Genomic DNA, 22,133 nt, shown 5'->3' with positions numbered 1-22,133 from the left:
CGCACTCGGGGTTGCGCGGGGGTCACTGCGTGGGGAGGGAGCGGCCGTTTGGCCAAGAGAAATGGTGTTTGTAACGAAGTCTGTAACGAAAGCCACTTGTTTAGGTGCTGGGGCTGTTGACCAATGGCGGCTGCAGTCTTCAAGCCATGACGTGGCAGGTGACCCGCTCCGCCAGCACCCAGTGTACAACTCTTGCCTCCAATCCGACGGGTGGCCGGAGGGACTCCCACTGCTTGAAGTCTTTGGAGTATTTACGCGCCGCTGTTGCACGCGGGCACGCGCAGGCAGACGCACGCTGACGCAAACGAGGGGCTTCCCTGCGCCAACGTCTGCAGCAAACGGCTGCTACATTCCAGACACATCGATTGCAGGCGGTGCTGGTCACGACCAACGCTTTCCTCACTAGACGATCGGACGGTCAGTAGACGAGAGGAAGGTTCATGTGGACGTGCGAAGTTTTAAAGGAATTTATTTATGTTCACTGCCTTCTCCGTGATGTTTTTCTATCCTGTGGAACAATCAGTAAAATTATAGATATTTTCGCGTTCTGTTTATTGTTTATACTTATTCTATAATGCTTTTCTTACGTCGTCATAAACTTTGACCTGTGCAGCAAACGAAGATTTTGGAAGAGAAAGTCATAAACCACTTGTTTAAAATCAACAATTCTTTATCAGAATCGATCGAGCTCGCGAAGAGTTTTAAAGACCCGGATGTAGACTTTCTTTTCGTGCAGCTTTCTGCCAAAAATAATCTCTTAAGTTCTGGTGGAACCCGTGTTTACAGACTAAAGCTGTGGCTCTTCATGAAAGTCAGAGGTATATTAAAGAAAACAGTTTACCTCGATAAGTTTCAGTTTCCAGCAGAAGACATGAAACTCCAAAAATATAACCAACTGACATAGGTCATTCCCACGGGGTCAAATAGCCATGTGGTGCAACCGGGAGACAAGCTATGCTCTCTTGAGGACAGCTCACCTTCTGCTTATTTTCCACATCCACGTTGCAAAGTTCGCTCTTCCGCCGCCTTTGTCCAGCAGTGAATCGAACATCCAGGAGACCACCAATGGTGGCGGAGATACGCATGGTCATCAGAGTCAGAATCAGAACCAGCAGCAGCAGGCGCCTCGTAAACATACTTGGAAATACAACATCTTGCCGGAGAGGTTCGAACCCATGAGCAGTGCTGTATCCCGCAATTACCGGTGGGCAACAGCAGCTTACAACTACGTCCACAGTCTGGACTGCGAAGATGTCTTCTTCACCACAGTGCGCGAGTGCAAGGAACTGGTGGCGCTGCCCAAGTCCGCCATGAACGTCTACGTCGCCTCGCCCTCGACATATGGCAAGTTTCTAACGGTCATCCCGGACGAGCCTCTGAACACCCACGGCCTGCACGAGGGTGTGGTGGTCCTGGACCCGTACCCACAGGCCAGCTTCGGACACCTCGTCGTCGTCCTGTTCGTCGACGCACACCTACCGCGCGGAGCGTGCCAAGCGCGTGGAGGGGTGCATGTAGGTAAGCTACTGTTTGTTTGTTTGTTTGTTTGTTTGTTTGAAGACACGGCATAAGAGCCATCTGGCCCCTTCTTCAAGTACTTGAGTTCTCGAAAGCGGATGAAAATACAGGTGTTGTAGTTGGGCGACGATTCCTGATGTGGGTAGATGTGGCTGATGGGAGTGATGACCACTGCTCTTATCCACCCAAAACATTTGGCAACATATTATTACGATGTTGACATATTTTAGTGATTCGTGCAGAAAATTCATAATAAATAATAATACAAATTGACAAGGCACGATATACTTAGTAAGCACTGGTGAAAGTAACAGCACGAGAGGAGAGCTGTTTAATTGAATGAATATTTTAAATTTAATTAATATTAAATATGTTAAATGTAAGCTTTCGTGCTTAAATGAGCTGAACTTTATTTTATGTCACCGTAGCTCTACTTATGCTGCTGCATTTAAATGATTTTAGCTTTAATTTAGAGGATGTATTTAAAAGCCTTTTAAATGAATTTGTTGGAGAACCCTGGTTAAATATTAGAGGTGTCAGGTGAAATCATAGTTCTCCTCCTTACCTGTCACTAACGCACAAGACACATATGCATCTACACTCGCTATCTATTCTTCAAAAACACACACACATATTTCTAAATCAGATTAAAACCCGAGTACATTGAGTCCATCATTAATAATACTAAAAGAAATAAATAATTTTAGAAAGAAAAAAGAGATAATATCAATAAAAACTTAGCGAAAAACATTAAATGTACAAAGTACCCCGACCTGTAGACACGATATACTAATAATCACATGCTTTATGAACTCTTCTGTTAAACCAATTTGCCACCATCACCCTTAGCCCATCTGAACATTATATATACATAGCGAGAGAAATTGGTGGTTATATAGAAAAAGGTGTTCGCAGCCAAGGGGCAACACAAATTCGCATAATGAAAATACTCCACGAGCACAGCAGGCTTCACCCGTGTCCAGATGTGAAAGGAATTCTCCGCCCTGGTATTGTAAGTAAATGTTCGACATACCATCACCGTAGGCATTGATTGCCTCAGCGTGTTAGACCTATTCTTGTACAGCTTCGTAATGAAGCAAAGTGAGAGGAGAGGGTCGAGTGGAAAACGGAGAAACAAGACGGCAAAGGAATTCTTGGGAAGTCTAAACATTCATGCCTATTGTTGCTCGGGTGTTGCTTTCGTGCAATAGCGAGGAGCTACTTTAGGGGAAAACCTTCTTTTTACTGCGGATCTGTCTTTGAGGGATTTGGTTTGACTGAGTGGTGGCATAGCACGTGACTGGAAAAACTTCTCCTCCACTTGATCCTAGGTGCGCTGGCAGAAATTACAATTACAATTTTTTTAACTCAAAACTTTAACTATTTCTTTCTCTCCTTTCTCCACCGCTACCCCACGATGCTATTATTATTATTATTATTATTATTATTATTATTATTATTATTATTATTATTATTATTATTATTATTATTATTCAGATGATGAATGCATGTACCTGGCTCTACGAAGACGCTGTCGTAACGCGCTGGAGCGGCTATCTCGACGGCGAAACTACGCGAGAAGGTGCGAGATCAACTTTCTGCCGCTGGTGCATCTGGGCAACGACGGTGTCAGCCCACGGCCCCTGCCTCACCATCACCACCATCACCCACAGCACCAGCGACCGACCGGCGGGGACAGCCCCGAAGGTGTCGTCGTGGACCCTGTCCCGGTCAACCACCTGGAGTGCCGGTCGCTGCTGGCGGGTTTCGCCAGGTGCCCGGATGTCGTCGCCGTCAACGAAACGGGTCCGGTGTGCAATCCGCTGCGCGACAACACGCGACGCTGCGCCACCACCCACGCCTTGGTGCGCAGCAGCTGCCGCATGCTGGAGGTCTGCGACCAGGCCGTCCTGCTGTCCGGGGGCTGGAACCGGCACATCAGTGGTCTGCACAGCCTGCAGAACGTGGAGCGGATGTACACCATGCTGCGCGCGCACGGCTTCCTGCGCCGCAACATCAAGATCTTCTTCGCCAACGGCGCTGACCCATTGCAGGGTGAGTGAACAGCGCTCCCTTGTGGTGTCCTTACATTGCTAGCCCCTGGCGACCCATTGCAGGTGAGTGAACAGCGCTCCCTTGCTGTGTCCGGACCTTGCTAGCCCCTGGTGGGGTCATAGGTCAGTAGTTCTACCCCTCGTCATAATAAAGTACTTACATTCGTTATAAGTAGTTTTCACACGCATACCTTGGTTGTGTTCATTTTTTTTCTTTAACATCTAACTTACTTGACATACGTTTGAACACGCTCGCTAAATGTTTGTCTATAACCATATGTAAACACTTTGCCCAATGTGCATATTTTTCTTGTTAAGAATGAGCTCGGTTTGTTTTCGTGCTCAGCTACTTGCGCCACCTGCAAAATATTGTCGCCCGCTTCGTGTGAGCCAATGAGCGGTCAGAAAAACAATCTTTGCTTCCTTTCGCCAAGATCACTTTTCTGCACCAGAACCCAGACTTTGTTGTGTTTTGTAAATATTTATAAGTTTTATGTTTTGCATGCACATCCTTTACAGATGCCCCTTACTTCTTCCAATTTATTAATTTTCGTGGCGCTCCTCTAGTAGTAGTAAAGCAAGTGTAGTAAAGATAAATAAAGGTAGGTATTTTAATACATAAACATTATTCTTTTTTTTTATTCAGTTCTTTGTGTTTTTCGCTTTTCTTTTTTTCTTTTTTTTTTTTTATTTATTTATAGTGAAGTTTTTTGTTTTTTTGTTTTGTTTTGGTATTTTTTTGTTTTTGTTTGTTTCCTGTTTTTGTTTTTGTTTTTTGTTTTCTGGTTTTTTTTTTTTTGTTTTTTTGTTTTTGTTTGTTTCCCATGACCTCTATTTGTCTGCCTCTCTTGTCTTTCTTTTTCTTCTTTTATGAATTTTGGTAAAGATAAATGTTTACTTCTCGATAACCCCTGTCTGTACTGCCAATACATATCAAGGGACCACCAGGGAGTAGGGATAGTGATGATGAAGAGACCTCACTGAAGGTTTGATGCATGTCCCGAGTGGTTACCGAGACAGCAAACCTCTTGAAGCTGCTCGCGCCGGGAGGAGTGCAGTGGCGTGCACAGCATCATTACACGCCTGTTTAGTCTCATAGGAACACTTCAAGCTCTGTATCAACAGCCTCCGGGGTCTGTGGTGCGATTTTTCACCTTCCTGCATTCTGAGGGGCAGACATCGACAAGACCGTCTTGAGTAATATTTTTTAGAAAAAAAAAACTGCATTAACGGGATCGCACGGCGCTTGTTGATATTAGAACTGTCCACACTGTCTTCCGTTTCTTTTCATCGACTCATTGAAAGCGAGTGTTTTCGAGGTAGGAAAAGCTCTTAGATGTTCTCCCCCTCCCCCACCTTTCAACAGACAGCCACTGGAACTGGAACAAAAAATCATCGTTGTTGCAGCTGCTGCCGCACTTTTCTACTCACCTTTGAAGGTGACTTGCCGTTCAAGAATGCACCTATTCTATCTTTCTGGTCCATTTCTTAACATTCCTTTGCTCCAACTCTCACGTGCCACAGCTAGGAGGTTTTTTTTTTTCTTTTTTTGGCGTGGTCATCGTCAGATGTTTTCAGAAGCAGAAAGGATAACAGGAAAATAGAAACCATCAGCCATCAGTCCATTTCTCTCTTGCGTATTTCGAACTCGTGGTGAAGTGCGCAAAGATGCTCGTGTGTGTGTGTTCTCGCACGCACGCACGCCTAAGGTCCCTCGTAAGCGTTGAATGTCATCAAGGGAAGTAATCGTAGGAAGGGTGCGTAACTGCGAAGCGGTGGTTGTGGGTGGGGTGAGGAGAGAGAGAGATCTCCCACCGAGAAAAAGAAGGCTGCTGAAAAGGTGGAAAATACAGCTTCTTTTAGAAGATAAACATTTTTTGCAAAGTCGGACTCGACTGCTGGGGGTGGGTTAGAGATGAACGTGCTGAGGAAGAGGGGAGAGAGAGGGTGGGAAGTACCTCTTCATTCTTTTCTTCGATAAATGTGACGCCTTGAATTTTGCAGTTGTCACTGTTGTTGCTGGGATAATATTGTCGACCCTCAGCTAATGGTAAAATGATGATTAAATAGATCACCATCCTCATCATCATCATCATCTTCTTCCTCTTCTTCTTCTTCTTTGGCGTCGTCGTCGTCGTCGCTACTGATAGTGTATAGTGATCAATCTATTCAATTTTATTTTTGACCTTTTAGTCATTCTAGAACTCTATCGGCTGGAAGTTGATGTTCCTGTAATTTTCATCATCCCCGATATTATTTTTTTCAATTTTGTCGGCTCCATCTATACCTCTGTATCTGCCGTGGACAACCTCTGCGCCCTGTTGACGTCCTCTGTACACGTGCTGACACCTTGAATACCTTTGTACAGTTGTACAGTGATCACTATGCACATTTAGATGACACATTTTGAACAGTCGCCTGTGTTTCTCACGACCAACATCAGTACGTGAAGCTGAACACGACAGGCTCACAATTCGAGTCTCGGGTATCGTAACTCGGGTGCACCAGGTCCACTCCAGTAGCATTCACACCCGAAAGAATGCCTGCCCTCCGTGACCTCAAAGGCGTTCTTGTGGGCTCGGGTGGAGGCAGCATTTGATGTTGTGTCGAGCACCTGTTCGATAAGCCTACTGATGCATACAGCCCTCGCTGTACGCTCACCTGAGACGTGACCGGAAGCTGGGGTCACCTGATTACAGTGCGCGCGGTGTTTTTAGACGTCTTGCCCCAAGGGCTGAAGTGTTGCTCGAAAATTTGACTTTAAAAAAAATTGTGCATCGCTTATGCGTTTGAAAAACTGGAATTCCTAATTCCTGTGTAGTAAAAATGTCTTTCTGTCACATTTAGTCCCGAATAAGCGAGGGACTGGGCGATTTATATTTGAGCCATTTCGTCGGAATGCCTCTCTGTCTTTCACTCATAATCTTCATGGATATTTTAGCTGACATTATTCATTCCTTGAATTAATAAAACTTTGTATGCTATTGAGATGTGTGCTTCATTCAAGAAATGTAGTCGTTTCTTTATTTACGAAAGAGGCAGGAAAGAACAACATTGTGTTCTCTCACCTTCACTGCCTGTACTATGGACAACGCTGGCTCTTGGTGTTGCCATCTAATCACGTGACTGTTCACTTAGACGATCTTGACGTCATCGCAGGGCAACCTTCCGTTAAGATGAACCTAGTCTCTTCCAAAGCAGAAATAAAGAAATCAAACAGACTCCTAATATTTCCATGCCTGGTTTCCTCTAACTGGTTAGAGGGCGACAAACTTCACATTCCGATGTTTTCTCAAATTGACCGAGCAGACCCTCGTCATGCTGCCAGCTTGAAAAAAAGAAAAAAAAGACTCCGCTTGGATCCGAAGACTGAGTTTTCAATCGTATAATATGGAAATGCTAACCGAGGCTAGATAAGGTGGAGATGAAAGGTAATTGAGTGAACAGTACGTGGAGAGATAGGCTGAGGTGTATAATGTATTTGTTTTCATGCTCCATGTCGGTTACGAAGGGAACAGAGAGAGTATACTCAAAGCTTGCACAGCCATCGGAATATTATGCATCACTGACACAGGTGTGACACAGGGCGGACACGTGCATGCACTGACACAAGCAAGAGAAATAGATTGTTGAGTGAAAGAGAGAGAGAAAGGACAGGTAGACAAAGGTTTCTGAAGAAAATAAAGTCGCAAATAATGCTGACAAAGATTGAAGATGGCTTACACAATTCAATATATTCTTCCTCATCCAGAAACCGAGCTGTAAGATCTTTTAAATATTTTATTTATTTGAAATAAATTTTTCTATTCCTTTATTTTTTGAATCAGTTATTTGCTTCTCTATGACGTAACTTTTTTAATATATTTATCGTAAATTATTTAATTGATTTCTTTTTAATTTATTTACTTATTTATATATTTTAACAGTAGGATCTGAGCCACCGCAAAAGGTGTATCCCGCCAGTATGAAGATGGCGATGAGAAACCATCTGCGGAGGCTGTGCCTTCAGCCGCACTGCGTGGACTCGCTGTTCCTGTTTCTCAACTCGCCGGCACGCAGCGACGGCAGCAGTCTTCTGTGGGACGCCAATGACAACGGGCTGGTAGGCCGGCTACTTCTCTCCCTCCGTCTGCCCCTCTCCTCCGTCTGCCCCTCTCTTCTTCCTCTCTTCTCTTTTCTCTCCCTTCATGTGTCTGTGGCTGTTTAGCACGCAAGAATGCATGGTACAGCCTTCAGTGTTTCTTCCCTCTGTCTTTCTCTCACACACGTGACGTCCTCTGATCCCCTCCTCTGCACACGTCCCTGCAGGCGGAGGAAGACGAGCGCTACACCGTTCGAGAGCTGATGGACGATCTGGGGGACTGCGGAGCGCGGCAGGTGGTGTTGCTTGTGGACCAGAGTTTCTCAGGGGAGCTGGTCCAGGAGCTGCGTCAGTCGCCTGCTCACAGCAACGTGCTGGTCTTCGCCAACGGCAAGAGTAACGAATACTCCTATGACAACGAATACAGCCGCTACTGGGCCGCTGCTAACCACTCACACACCTGCTCCGTGGACGTTCATTCTGTGAGTCCTTACCTGTAGAAAGAAAGTCTTTTTCCAATATTCTCTAGACGTTATTCTAGGATGACTTTTTTTTTCTTTTTTCTTTTGGCTTTGGTTTTGAATTTCATCTCTCTTGAACATTTTCCAGCTTCCTTCAAACACCGAAAACAGGCATCGTAAGGGTAAAAAATATGTGAGTCTGAGTGGATACTGTGAGAGTGAGTGATAACACGAAAACTTATCTGGTTGGCCTGTTTGTCATTCTCGATCGTGGATACCGTAGGGCGTAGGCGAAACAGTGAAGCAGATTAACGCTGAGATAAGGGAGCTAACTGTCGCCAGAGGAAGAATCGACAGTCTACAGGGACTTACCTCCCTCTATAAACGAGACTTCCTTCACTGACCTTACGGTTCATGTAAACATTTTGTTGTCCTCCCTGCACTTTGGGCTGCTCTGGTTTTTTGGCTGTGTGTACTTTCCTAGAGGAATAATAAAATATTGTTGCGATCATTGTCATTGTCACTGTTATTTTTGTTGTCTTTTGTCATGTCAGCGCCATCTTTTCTTTCTGTAATCGATAACAATTGTTTGTCATCAGTTTCTTGTAATAGTCTTCGTATCTAAAGACTGTATTTGCATTCGTTGGACCGACCTATTACAGCTGAGCGGGGACCACTAATAGTGGTGTCGGAGAAAGTAGAAGGAGGAATACAAGTCCCTGTATGTTGCAGGCCAGTCGCCAGGCGATGCATCACTCCAGCCCCAGGATGGGTGAGGGTGAGGAGGGCAAGATCAAGACCACCATTTTCGGGGCCCCGTGTGACGTCAGACCACCCTTCACCCCGAAAGAACTGCGCCACAGCTACCTAGGGTGCCAGAACCTTCCGACTGCCGTCTGGCTGCGGGAAGTTCTCCGCATCTCCGAAACCAGCCTGGATGACGATGAAGTTGACGACGACCACGATGATTACAATGATAACGCCGACAGCTAAAAGTTTGACTACTTTACATCTTCAGTTATGACTCTGACAGTTAAAACTGTTGGACCACAGAGAAAAGATTGGCAACTGAGCCTCTGGATGCTGCACTACAAGCTGTCTTGCTGTGTGTGGTTTCCTGCTCATTCGGGTACCTCAGCTTCAGATTACCTGACGCCCATGATGAGCACAAAAGTTATATATAAAAAGGAGGAACTTCTCGTTCTGTGTCTTCTTTCTCTCTATCTATCTCAGCCTCTCTTTTTTCCCCACTTCTACAATGGTCACAATAAATATCCGTAGAGAACAGAGTGTAGATAGCATCTGCTTAGAGTTGCCATGAAAAAAATTGACATACATCGTGTGTGTGTGTGAAAGAGAGAACAAGAAAAAAAGAGTCTTTCTACCTGCTGACCCCATGGTAGGTCAATTGTCGAAGCACTTGGATGTACTTCAACAAGTAATATTTTCTCGACATTGTCGTAACCCTTGGAAACGCCACGTGATGATATATCCGAGGTGTGCAGAGACTTGTGGGTGATACTGAGACTCCAGACGACTGGTCGACTCGTCGTGGGGGATTTTCGGTGTCTGCGCATGCGTGCCTCGTACTGTGTGGACCTCCACGTGCTACCTCCACACACTGTGTAACGTGCCAATGTACTCCACATGCTGTGTAATATGTTGATTTTCTCGACAAACTAAGAGAGTGGTCTCCAGGTGTACAACGTGTGAACCATCTCCTCACAGTGTTCAATGGTTCGACATTCTTCACACACTGTGTTATATGTCGCTGTACAACTCATTTTTCGACTGTCATAGAATGTGTGTCCACACACCTGGATAACCGATGCACGCCTACAAAACAGCTTACAAGGCTGTTCACGCTCTCTGACTACAATAAATGAAATCAACGAAGGAAAGACTTGAGCTCATTGTTTACTGATAAATAAATGCGATTCTTTTCTGATGGAAACGAAGCAGCTGTTCAACAGACTTTGATAAGCTGTCACTGTATGAAAGTACGGGAACGGATTGCATTTCTCACTCTGGGGATGAAAAGCTCGGTGTAGTACTAGATTTATTATATGTCTGGAAAAGAATGATACAGTACTGTATTTCTACATGCAGAATCTACCTGTACGGTACAACATTTTATTTATTACATACAGAAATAAAAATATGACAAATTACTATATGACTTGTCAGAATAAAAATACAATATAACTCTGTCTTTATTGCATATATGAATGAATGAAAATGCAGTAGTAATTTAAATGTTATGTGTAGCAGTCGTCCAGGTAGAGAAGAGGTCCAAGAAAACTATGCTATGAAGAGAAAGAGCCTGAGGTCTACTTACTAGAGAACCACGTGACCAGTGCCTATAACTTCAGCCTTTACCTTTTCAGTCGACTTGGAAAGAGAAGGGTGTGAGACATAAGCTGGAGTAAGTGACTGTTATATTCTACTGATGTTGCTGCTGTTGATGCCACAATGACCACCTGCAGAGGATGCTGTTGCTACAGTTTGCCAGTAGACTGCAATAAAATAGAGGGATTGAGAAACATAGCTACAAACATCACCCAAAAAACTTTCAATTTGTTAATTAACGCGAGACTAGTTTGTGTGTGAAAATGCAATAATCGTTCATAATCACGGATACAAGAAGAGCATACTTGAAGGCTTGGTACAAATGTTTGATGATGACATGCTGCAAAAATATTAACTTCGATTGTAAATACATCAATGACATCACTTTGACCGCACCCTCCCATCCTACCTACTAAACCTGTCACCACCACAGTGGCCAGAAAGCAAGTATACAATTAATTCAAGAAAAAATCGTCATACCGTATAATTCGTTATACTGAGATCCGAGTCTTACCCGAGAGTACTTGACAATCACAGAAGATTGAACAGTCCCAGGCACCACGGACTATGACTTCCTACATCGATTTGATTCTGTGATCGATTGTAGGAGGACATTTTTCGAGTTATTCAGCAAAGGCTGTATAAAAATCAACATAAGCTACATATTTTTTTGCCTGCCCATTTGCTTTTGTATGAGTGTATCAGAGTAAATATGTGATCTATTGGACTATGTTTTTTCCTGAAAGCATCTTGTTCTTCGCCTACTTTATGTTTTCTTCAATCCAGCAATTGATACGTTTGTTGAGATTAGAACTATAAATTGTACTGCAGATATTTAAAAGAGATTAATGGTTGATTTAAATCGCCCTTCTTCAACAACAGCTGGATAATGCTTTAGTCCATGCATCAGGAATTTTTTTCATGAATAAATAGGTGATCGGAAAAAAAGAGACAAAAAAAAAAAAAAAAAAGGGAAAGATAGTAGTTAAGGAATACTTAAAAACTTCCCCAATCAACCCGTCTGGTCCAGCTGCTTTGTTATTCTTCAGAGATTGAACTGTCAGCACTACTTTTTCTCTAGTAATAAGATTATTTAATTAAACTGGTTATTGGCCTTTCTGAGTTGTGTTTTTCCAGCGTTGGCAAAACAGCATGGCGCTTCACAGCACACTGATCGAATTTACCAGCAAAAGTTTTGAAAATCTTGATGTTGCAACTCTGAAAAAGTATTTACAGAAGCGTGGAATCACCGCCAATCATCACAGAAAAGAAATTTGGTGAAATTGGCCAAATGTGCTGAAGAATTGGATTTACCCAGCATGCGTCCTGCGTGATCGATTTACGAAGCAAATTGGTAAAAACTACATTTCCCAACAGATGATCCGTTTTCGTTGCACTTCACAGACTGCTTTAATAATGCAAGAAAGATTTATCTCTATTATACCGCAAGTTCCATTTCCTACCCCATCATGACGAGTGCTTTCTCCCCTCCAGCATGTCATCTTCTCTACAATGAGGCGAATAAAATTTATGATCGAAAAGAATCCTCTAAGTGGTAAAATTGTGAAGGAAAAAACCCCATGAACCAGTGGTACCAATATAAAGATGCATACTTTAAATATTTGGTTTTATAAAGCAAGTTTCCAAAACAAATACTGTGCAAGTCCTTACAAAATTCAGCTAAGAAGATCTTTCCACTCTGACCCCGCATGCATGAAGACCGGAGAGGAGTTTAAACGAGTTCAGCTCTGATCAGGGTGGATAGCAGTGGAAAAAGTGTGCAGGGGAGCCCCGCCTGTTATTCAGCCCCGAGAGCACCGTTAACTTTAACACCTTTGCTTCAGGTGTTCATCACTCGCATCAAGTTTTCAAGAAGGGTGTGGAGAATTCACTGATGTAGACAAATTACTGTTAGTCGTCTGTGACGAGAGTCACCGATGTTTTGCATCGGCGAGCACCTAACGAACTTTCATCGCCATATCAAGATTGTGCTGGAAAGACAAAGATGTAGACACATCGGGCCTGCGAATTCCCAAAATTAGTTGGATTTATCGACAGCAACTTGATTCGAATTCAGGCTCCAACTAAAAATAAATTAAACCTATTTATATATATATTATTCATCTTCTAAGATGTCAGCTGTAAACAGCTTCCTCTTCGGTGCAGCAGTGTTCCGACTCAAATCATGGTCAGACAGTTCATTGAAAGCAAAATGTAGCTGCATACCTTAAGATACAAACACAAAAGTAGCATCATTATATTTAGCAAATTGCCCGCGTTTATGAAGGGGGCCCAGCCTTGGTCAGTGGAGTTTTTTCCATTTTCATTTCCTTTTAAAGAAAGGTCGACGTAACATTCCTCACTCTGGGGATTTTTTTCTTTATGGAGCAGGGTACTACGGGTTCGATCCTTCAATGTCGTTTCCTCGTTTACTAACCACTCAGGTGTAAACAACTCTATGTCCAAGTAGGGATGTAGATCCTAGTGCTCTTGTCCTACTGTTCACAGTTTATGTTACGCTGATGAATGAAATGTAGATAATAACAATCAGTTTGCAATGATGTTGTTATAAACTGGGAAAATAATTTACAAGGGGAACGCGCTGGCCCTCGGCCGTCCTAAACTCAGCCCTAATCCAATCTCCAATTGTAGCCTAGTCCCAATTCTACCCCAATCATAACCATAACCCCTTTACCGGTTTGTGAAAAGTGTCGTGGCATCTTGAAAATGTCCAAAGACGCTCAGAGCATAGATTTCAACGAGGTACTTTTAATTCATTCTGGCACAACCAAAATATGTATAAATATTTATAGATGACTGATACAACTTAAGAGGGCTTACGATACCACAAAATTTTTACAAGCTGGCCAAAAGGGGCAAGAATTAGGGTTTGGGCGAATATTATTGTTTTTTTCTGGTTTCAGGGTGACGTTCACAACGACCTATATGCTGTGGGCACTCTTAATTAAAGTTGTCTTGTCGTTTTGTTACGAGTAAGTATAGTAACTGAGACGATTTCATTGTTTTGTTAATGGTGGAAATAAAGGATACAATTCATTAATAAGCTGAATTTGAAATCCCTAGAGAAAGATCATGCACAGAACATTAATTTTGTTACTGACATGTGTAGCATGCAGCCCAAATTCACCATAAATAAAACTTTTGATAAGAATAAGGGCACACAAGGCAGAATGGATTCGATCATTCAAAATCAACAAAGTGACAGAAGACAAATGTATTTTGCTTGTATTACAAAATCTGCAACAATATTATCAAGGATTGCTAAGTCTTTAGCATTACATCAGCGACAATGGTTATATCACAGAGAGATCATAACTTCAATGATGCATTACAAATTCAAACACAGACCACGAAAATAAATGTTCCTCCAATGCCAGTCTTACCATTGTGGCTGAAAAGTTTTAAATATTTGTCATTTATATCTTTCTGTAATTTGTGTTTTGGTAAATAACAAAATCATCAGCCACATAAATCTGCATCCACGTCTACAACATATAAATGCATATGACTAAACTGAAGAGGGAAAACATGATACCTCTGATCAATAATTACACTTCTACTTAATAAAGGTCCCATTTTCACATAACAATTTTGTTCAAATGTCTTCGTATCCTTACAAACAGAGTGAAATGAGTAGTTCAGTGGCTCCTTGGTTTTGCTTTTGACAGGATAAGCTTCAGTAAAGCATGATGAAGACACGTTATGGTTAATGTTTAGGCAACCTATAAACACCGCCACTGTATGTTAATTTTTGCTCCTTGACTTTGCCGTCAAGGAAAGACTTAAGCTCAGCCTGAGTGAACTCCCCTGACTCTGGCCCTTGCACAGCAAACATCCGCAGCATGCTGTGAATTCTCTCCAGGGGCAGACATTCTAGGTTTTGCAGCATCCCCATGGTGTATGTCCAGAACATCTGGTATATCAATTCAAATTAACAATAAAAGTTAATAATTAATAATAAAAGTAATAGTAAAATTTAAAAAAAACTGAATCTAAGTAGTGTTTTGTACTTTGCCAAACTAGTATCGCAAACAATAGGTCACAAAGATTTCATTGCTACTTTTAGATAAAAGATAAGACTGCATGACCACACAGCTTACAAAAAGAGTTCTAACCTCTGTATATTGAAGTTTTTAATGCAAATGTCAGTTTTATATAAAGCGGGCAGTAAACAACATCTCTCAGCTTTGACATACCTGCATTTCCTGTTCACGCTGCTGAGCAGCTGATGCCATAGCAGATTCCATTTCATCTTCGTCTGTAGCAATAACATCATGGGGTCCAGTATGTCTTTCTTCAACAAGAACAAAAACATCTGGCAGCTCTTCTTTTACTAATCCTTGTCCTTGCCAGAAAGCCAGTTTCCTTCTGACAACTGAAGGTGTCATCTCCAGTGTTCTGCCCAAGTCTTCCACTGTCCACTGAGCTAATTGATGAAAATAAAAAAGTCTTGTAATTTTATTACAGCACCTTGGCACATCCGTGAGAGTTGAAATATGAGAGCAAGATGACACAAAAAATGTGACTGAAATCCTACTACGTATACCTGATTAAAGACCAAGATGTCGGAGGATAAATTAGATTTGTTACCTTGTTGCTGGAACTGCATGATAATGGCGGCGTGAACTGGTGAAACCGTGAAGTTAAGTGTCTGGTCTTTGAGCTCGATATCAATATTCATTGTACCTGCAACAGAGTAGTAATCTCTTACTGCGTTCTTCCTGTAAAATTTTTAATAGGTATAACCTATCAATTTATGAGAATATTTTATCATGGGATGATTGTGTGTTTTGTATTGTTACATCTCTTTTCGCAAACACTATTTTTTTAAATTAGAAAATATTGGGTTGGGAGCAGAAAGAGGCTGGGGACATACAAACACTGAAGTTGTGTAAAATAAATTCATGAAAGATGGAAACATTCCCTTCAGACAGCATTAATTTTGTAAAACAATAAGAAAATAATTAGCACAATCCCCTTAGGTCACAGTGTCACGGACCAGTCCGTGCCTTCATGTTTTTCAGATTATTTTTAACCTCTTTGCGACTTACGGACTACAAGTGTATGTTGAATGTATGGGAAAATGGATAAGAACATTAGATGGGAAAGGGTTAACCGTGACACGAAGTATATGGTGAGCCTGGTTCAGCAGTAGGTTTTTGGAGGAAACGAGGTCGAAAATTTACTCAGGCCCGGAAGAGTGAAGGAAGATGTGTCCGAGTCATGGCATGTAAATCTCCCTAGTTGAGATTACATAGTATAGCAGGATAGTGTCCACTGACACTGGATGCGGCATGGTACTGACCCCTTGTGGATTAACCTTGCCTAAATGAGGTATGACATCTTTTTCTGTAATTGCTTATGGAATTGTAATAGAGCTCACGTAGGTTTCAAAGTTGTAAACATGAACAAATGAGAGAAAGATCTGTGGACTGGAGAATATGGTTTAGAATTGTAGTATAGTGTAAACTTGAGGTACAGGTTTTAATTGTATGGGCTCAAAGAACTGAAGTCCTTCTGCATAAGGAAGAATCGCCTTACAGGATCATTCCTTGATCGTCTTTGTTCCAGCACCAACAGCACTTGGGCTAAGAGCACCATAGCATAAAGTTTGAGGAACGCTAAGAACTAAATGTGTCTGTCGTGCAAATTAATTTCCTTCTAATTTAAATATTTCTATGTCTTGGTCTCAATATGATCTGTGCATGCACTTTGACTACAACCACTTCCCCAATTTACCACAGGCAACTTACTAGGTAATCCTGACCCATTTTGCGTTACTGTGCTGCTAAAGGTTGCATGACAGCTACAGTTGATAGAATGTGTCAGAATGTAAACTTATAAGATCAGCTTGTATACCCACATTATTCAGAAAGAAAACAATTCAGTCCTATTCATGCACATGTGTGCACGCACACACACAAGAAACACAAAAATAATAACAAGAAATGAACGAAGCAGCCAAGCTTTCAAGTACCTAAGTGAGGCTTCCAGCAGAGAGTTCTGTTTCCTTTCAGCATTTCATACTGCTGTGTGTAGGCATCTAGAGATTTCTGAAGATGTTTAGGTAAAGTTAATCTTCTCTTCTCTGAATGAGGGCCAGAATTGTGCCGACAAAATCATAGCTGTCACGTTGACATCCTGCAAGATTCAAACAGTTTCAGTTTTGTTTGAGATTTCAATGCCATCTTCTACATATATTCGTGATCCTTAGAGCAAAAGAAAGCTTAAAAAAAGAGCATGTGTCATGTTTCAGTAAGTTCAATGAATTTGTACACACTATCAGACAGGAAGTTGTGGGTAGGAGACAGTGTGTACCATTGTGAGAATGTGAATACACATGCATACATATTTAATTATGTGTGTTTTCTCTGGGTACATGGAAACAGATCCGTCCATATTCCTACATATTTTTGCTCATCATATTGTCTGTATTTCAAAAGAAAACAAAACACACACACATTCTCATTCACTAAATTAAAAAAGCACAGACTAACAGTAGATTCTTCGTTGTGTTGTCTGACTTCAGTAATGCGAGCATTGATTCGTCTAGAGTCAGCAACATCTCTCAGCATGACCTGACAACCATGTAGAGGTGTCTCCCCAAATCGTAATTTAAGCAACTCAAGGTAGCGCAACTCTCTCTCCAGCTCGCCTCCTGTACCACTGGAAAAAAAACATGTAACTGAAGACAAAATTTGAAATAAAGTATTCCCTTTAAAGTTCATGGGTAGAGATTTTAATGCTGCTTAATGGCTCATTTACTTGAGTCAGCAATGCTGACTAGATGCAGCTGAAACAGCAATTCAGTGACATTAAACCATAAAGCTTGGGAACATACCTCACAAATAAAGGAATAAAGTATTGTAAAATTTAAAACACTAAATGCATTTATCATTTATAATGCAGAAAATAGACAAACACTCTTTGTCAAGAAATCTGCTGTCCACTAAAGTATTATAGTAACTGAAATGATTTTCACTTTTAAATTGCTTTCCATACCTATATGCTGTGTTGGACTGTGCCATGTGACAAAGAGTAAGGAAACCCTTGTTACAAACCTGGCTGCAATAGCTGCTGTGGATGAGGTTGTAGATACGGCAGAAGATGTAGTTGCATTGGCGCTCGCATGAGCAAGAAGACGATCTGCTAGCAATGTACGGTATTCTGCCACAAACAGTTCTTGGCTTCCATAGACATTTACAAGTGTGGAAATTATGTCTGAAGCACGTCGCCGCTTAGATGCTGTGTCTAGAAAAAAAAATCATCATAAAAAAGATTCTAAGAGTGAACTGATAGTTATGTTACTTGCAGGTTATATACATATATATTTTTGGATTTCAGGAAATGCAATTTTTCCTGCCTTGTTGCATAATTTGGCTAAATTAGGCTAAGGTACTACACCTTCACCTTTTAAACCTACATTTCGTGAGATGCAGCAGACTCAAAATATTGCACTCTTCAGAAGTCTGATTTAATTAGGTCTAGATGGGTAAAGTTCAGAGTAAGATTCTATTTCCTCAAATCAGGTTGAATATCTCCCTTTTGTTCTTAAGATACATGCCTCAAAACACTTCCACAGACAGAGGCCAAACATATGATGTCATATTTGTCAACAGATTTGCCTAATATATGGTCCCAGATGTAGATTGCATAATATCCTGCACTTTATATAAATTATAATAAGAATCAGCATTTAAAGACTTCTCATGCACAGAACAGACTACAATAATTAATGTAAGCATCATCAGCTTCAAATTTTTATGCTTGAAAAGAGGGATGAAAATGCATTAGATATTCCTGACAAAATTTTGCTTACACTTTGACACATTTATATATATAATGATGAATCTTGCATCAGCACATGATCACAAAGACATTTTTACTTTTTGACCCCCATTGTCCTTCCTACAACACCACACCTGAGTATCCTCAAAGAGACCCAGCCCCACAACACATCAGCCAAACCAGCTCAGCAAATTTACATGGTACCTGGATTAGCATCCACAGGGTCGGGCTCCCATGTTTCCCAGGAATCAGATTCATCATCTGAAAGACCCCCTTCATCCATAGAAAGAGGTGCTCCTCTAATGAGTTCATCCAACAGTTCACTGCTACCTTCATCAGTTAAACTGGAAACAATGCAGCGCACTGTGTCCTCTCTAGACCTATCATACCGACAGTTCATAACAACAGTTATTAAAATATGACTTATGATAACATGAAAAATGTATGATCACTTTGGAACAGAATTTAATCTTACAATTCAGAGTTAATAATAACATTTCCTTATAAGCCTATTTGTAATAATGCATTAAAAGAACTGAAAGTAAAGTATTGCCAGGCTGCAAAGGGAAAGCTGAGAAGGAAATGTTTGGGATCATAAAGCAATGTTTACAACACCAACTGACCTGAGGTATTTTCTGACAGGCTCACATACCAGTTCAAGGATAACACCTGCTGGGTCCAACACCCTTAAAGATCGAATGGCAGATATATATGCCGTAAGAATATCAGATGTGTTTACACCTTTGAAGAACAGAGAGCAAATATGCAGTTGAAGAGGCACATTCTGAATCTAACAGTATAGACAAGACTATATTGGTTTAAAAAAAGTTAACATTCAGCAAAAACGTTTGTTTAAAAAAATATCATTCATAAAGATGAATTCTATAAAGGTTTTCAAGATTTCCTAAAAGTGTAAACAATAGAGTTGATAAATCTTTACCTGGATGCAAAAGACGACTTTCCAGTGCTTTCCGTAGCGAACTCACAAGATGGGGTCGAAGATCTGTTTTTTCAAGACAGATGCGAAGGTCCCTAACTGCAGGTTCAGATTCTGGAAACTCAATGATGATGTTGAACAGTTGATCAATAAGTGTGTTTGCGTAGACCTCAAACACGAAATGCATTAGGCGACCACGGAAAGCTGAAATACTCTGTGCTTGTTCATCCGAACGATTGCCAGCATAGATCAGTTGAAGCCAGTTTAGAACCTTTGTGTCCAGCCACTAGGGGTAAAAAAAGTAAAACAAAATTTATCTTCGTTATCCCGTCACTGTTGCAAAAAATTATGATCTATGCAACATCAGTTCATTATTTTGATTCTATAACTGAAGCAACTACAACTTTCAACTAAAGATTTTAACAAAGGCTTACCTCTTCTAGTGATTTCAGATATGATGTTTCAAAGTTGCTCTGGCAAGTAGAATGAATATGTCGGCGTATTTGGTCATGAATGACAGACGTGACAGCTGAACCTGATACATGCTCCAAAATCCCCATGTCATCCTTAAAATAGCAAGTACATTTATTATCAGTATTTAAATCTTGATAATATACATCCTAAACTTTTAAATTGGAGTTACAGATCGCAGTGCAAAACCTCTACATGAGCCCTTGTATACATGGTTTACACTTAAATATTGCATGAAGAACATGCTTGTTAGTGTGAACAATTATTTGAAATTATGACAATGAGACCACTGCACTAGCCCTAAACAAAGTAACAATTAAAAAAAAAAAAATAGGCTCAAGATTAAACATACAACTTTCTGTTGACTTTGGTGAACCTGTCAAGAATAAACTCAATGGACGTGTCCTCCTCTTCAGTGACTGGCCTTTCTTCATTTTCTTCTGTATTAGAAAGAAAATATGATGTCCTGCATGCAGAAAGCTAAAGTTATTTTTTAACTGGAAAATATAATAAATGTTTGATGACGTTAATTAAACTCAACTGCTAAGGTACAGTCCATTGAGAAAATGCTTAGTGCACTAAAAGAAACACATTCAAATTTGTCCTGGAATACCTTCATGAAGTTCTTCAAAACACTTATGGCACAAATATCAAAACAAAAGTATCTGAAGCTATGTGTGAACACACACATTTGAGCAGGAATTGAGTACTGTAAAGATACAATCAACAAACCTTCTTCTCCCATTGATTTGTGAAAAACTTTAAAGGCTTGAGCATAAAACTTTTCCACTGATTCTCTAAATAGTTTGCGAAATGTGAAGAACAGAAACGACTTGTACAAAATGACAAGAATATTCTCTAGGCTCCTAATCCCTAAAGATGTCCTGAACACTGTCTCTGTAAAAATGCTTCCTCGGATTTGAGCTTAAGTGCAAGCAGTTTCTCTACACTGTTGATGTATTGTATGCAAGGCTGATATGGATTGTGTAACTTGGTGAAGGTACGAAATTGCTTCTGTGAAGCAAGCTGGTAAAAGTTTTGGATCACCAGCTGGCAGATTGTCAAAGTACTTCCAAAATGTTGGTACTATTCGACGTCGGACATCATCTTGTAATGCTTGTGCAAACCATGCTGGAATAAGATGCAGAACCTTGTGGTGATCCATTACAGCAACAGCCTGTTGAACCTCATTGATTCTACTTAACAGTCTGAGGTTGCCTTCAGGTCCACACTGGAAGAGTGATAAACTGAATGAGACAAATATTTTTTAAACTCACACAAGCTTCTTGCTCTAATTTTGACTATTTTATGCAAAGCTTTAAGAATCTGTATTCTAAAATTTAAGACTTGAATTATTTTAAACTTGATAATATTTCAATTTTCTACAGTTTTATTTTTTGAAATATATGTTACATTAAATTTTGTATAAGCTGATTTCCAAGTGGAGGTAATAATGCACATTTAAAATGTCTCTTGTAAACTTTAAGTTCTTTACTACATACTTCTTTCCAATGTGGTATGATCGTGATTGCTTAATTTTGAAACTTTCGGATACTGAACGCCCGATCTACTTAGTACTGTTCTTAATTTTCAATGTTTGGTAGATATAGAAACAAAAAGCTTATAATAACGGATCAAATTATAAGAAAGCCCAGCAGACAATCGTATAATTAGTGAAATAAAACAAATGAAACTTGCTTTAATAATTCGCGTAAGGGACTGTAAACAGTGAAGCAAACGTACAGCAAATACAGCTATCGTTGTTAAGTTATTGTGGCATCTATGTCTTCTGCTGCGCGATTTTCCGTTCTTGCCTTATTTATAGTTTCATTGTAAACGAAGTTCTTAGACATCACTACTATTAATTGTGGAAAATACAATATTACCACTTGTTTATCTGGAGAAAGCGTATCTGTGATCACAGTCCACGCATTGTTCAACTCGTCTGCATTATCCGCCATTTCGTGTTTGGAGCTCTCTCAGTCGGGCAGGTCACTCTGCTGCTTACGTCAGAGTACTCTCCCTTTCTGCTTATATCAGAATACTCTCCCTTGCTGCTTGCCTGAGATACTGGATGTCTATAACGGAAACAGAATCATGATAGGACTGTAGAATGTATGCAGATTTATGTCCCGTGTGATGTGTTACTTTGTTCAATCATTAAAATTAAAACTGCTGTTTTTTTTATCATCTTCCAGTAAAGCAATAACTGTGATAAATCAGAAATGTCTTTGGGTGAGTAATTGCTCGATCCTTCCATAAAAGATGTCATATACTAAGATATATCCGCCACGTACCCACTATTGAATCCTTTAAAAGCACCTTTTCCGTAAACATTACTCCTAACACCCTTACCCGCCATGCTAGTCCTTTTTCACATCCTTTTGTAATATCATGTCTCAGCTCTTATTCTTGGTTCCTCTTTGCATTTTTTTTATTTGATTTTATTCTTC

General features: G+C 40.7%; 2 protein-coding genes across 2 annotated transcripts; one reads left to right on the top strand and one right to left on the bottom strand.

Annotated features, from left to right (window-relative positions):
* LOC112565334 lies at window positions 1-10,302 on the top strand. Its single transcript, XM_025240739.1, has 5 exons — window positions 1-1,518; window positions 3,016-3,573; window positions 7,499-7,674; window positions 7,881-8,135; window positions 8,847-10,302. Exons 1-5 carry the CDS (start codon window positions 930-932, stop codon window positions 9,105-9,107), a joined length of 1,839 nt encoding a protein of 612 aa, XP_025096524.1. The 5' UTR covers window positions 1-929; the 3' UTR covers window positions 9,108-10,302.
* A 3,381-nt stretch (window positions 10,303-13,683) lies between these two features.
* On the bottom strand, window positions 13,684-21,720 carry LOC112565032 (anaphase-promoting complex subunit 2-like). Its single transcript, XM_025240259.1, is given in 14 exon segments — window positions 13,684-14,397; window positions 14,681-14,910; window positions 15,075-15,170; window positions 16,462-16,561; window positions 16,563-16,625; window positions 16,982-17,150; window positions 17,546-17,735; window positions 18,477-18,652; window positions 18,896-19,013; window positions 19,213-19,495; window positions 19,644-19,776; window positions 20,033-20,120; window positions 20,413-20,911; window positions 21,567-21,720. Coding segments are annotated over 13 exon segments (1,866 nt in total). The 5' UTR covers window positions 20,426-20,911; window positions 21,567-21,720; the 3' UTR covers window positions 13,684-14,190.
* Window positions 21,721-22,133: the final 413 nt, after the last annotated feature.

This window comes from Pomacea canaliculata, linkage group LG5 (assembly GCF_003073045.1).
Source record: "Pomacea canaliculata isolate SZHN2017 linkage group LG5, ASM307304v1, whole genome shotgun sequence".
NCBI lineage: Eukaryota > Metazoa > Mollusca > Gastropoda > Architaenioglossa > Ampullariidae > Pomacea > Pomacea canaliculata.
This window is presented reverse-complemented; position numbering and strand designations above follow the sequence as displayed.

What these genes read in the sequence shown, in the direction of transcription:
- LOC112565334 (XM_025240739.1), top strand. Translation starts at nt 930, where the DNA reads ATGTGGTGCAACCGGGAGACAAGCTATGCTCTCTTGAGGACAGCTCAC. An exon ending in GCGTGGAGGGGTGCATGTAG is followed by an intron (nt 1,519 to 3,015) that starts GTAAGCTACTGT and finishes ATTATTATTCAG; the next exon opens with ATGATGAATGCATGTACCTG. An exon ending in ACGCCAATGACAACGGGCTG is followed by an intron (nt 7,675 to 7,880) that starts GTAGGCCGGCTA and finishes ACGTCCCTGCAG; the next exon opens with GCGGAGGAAGACGAGCGCTA.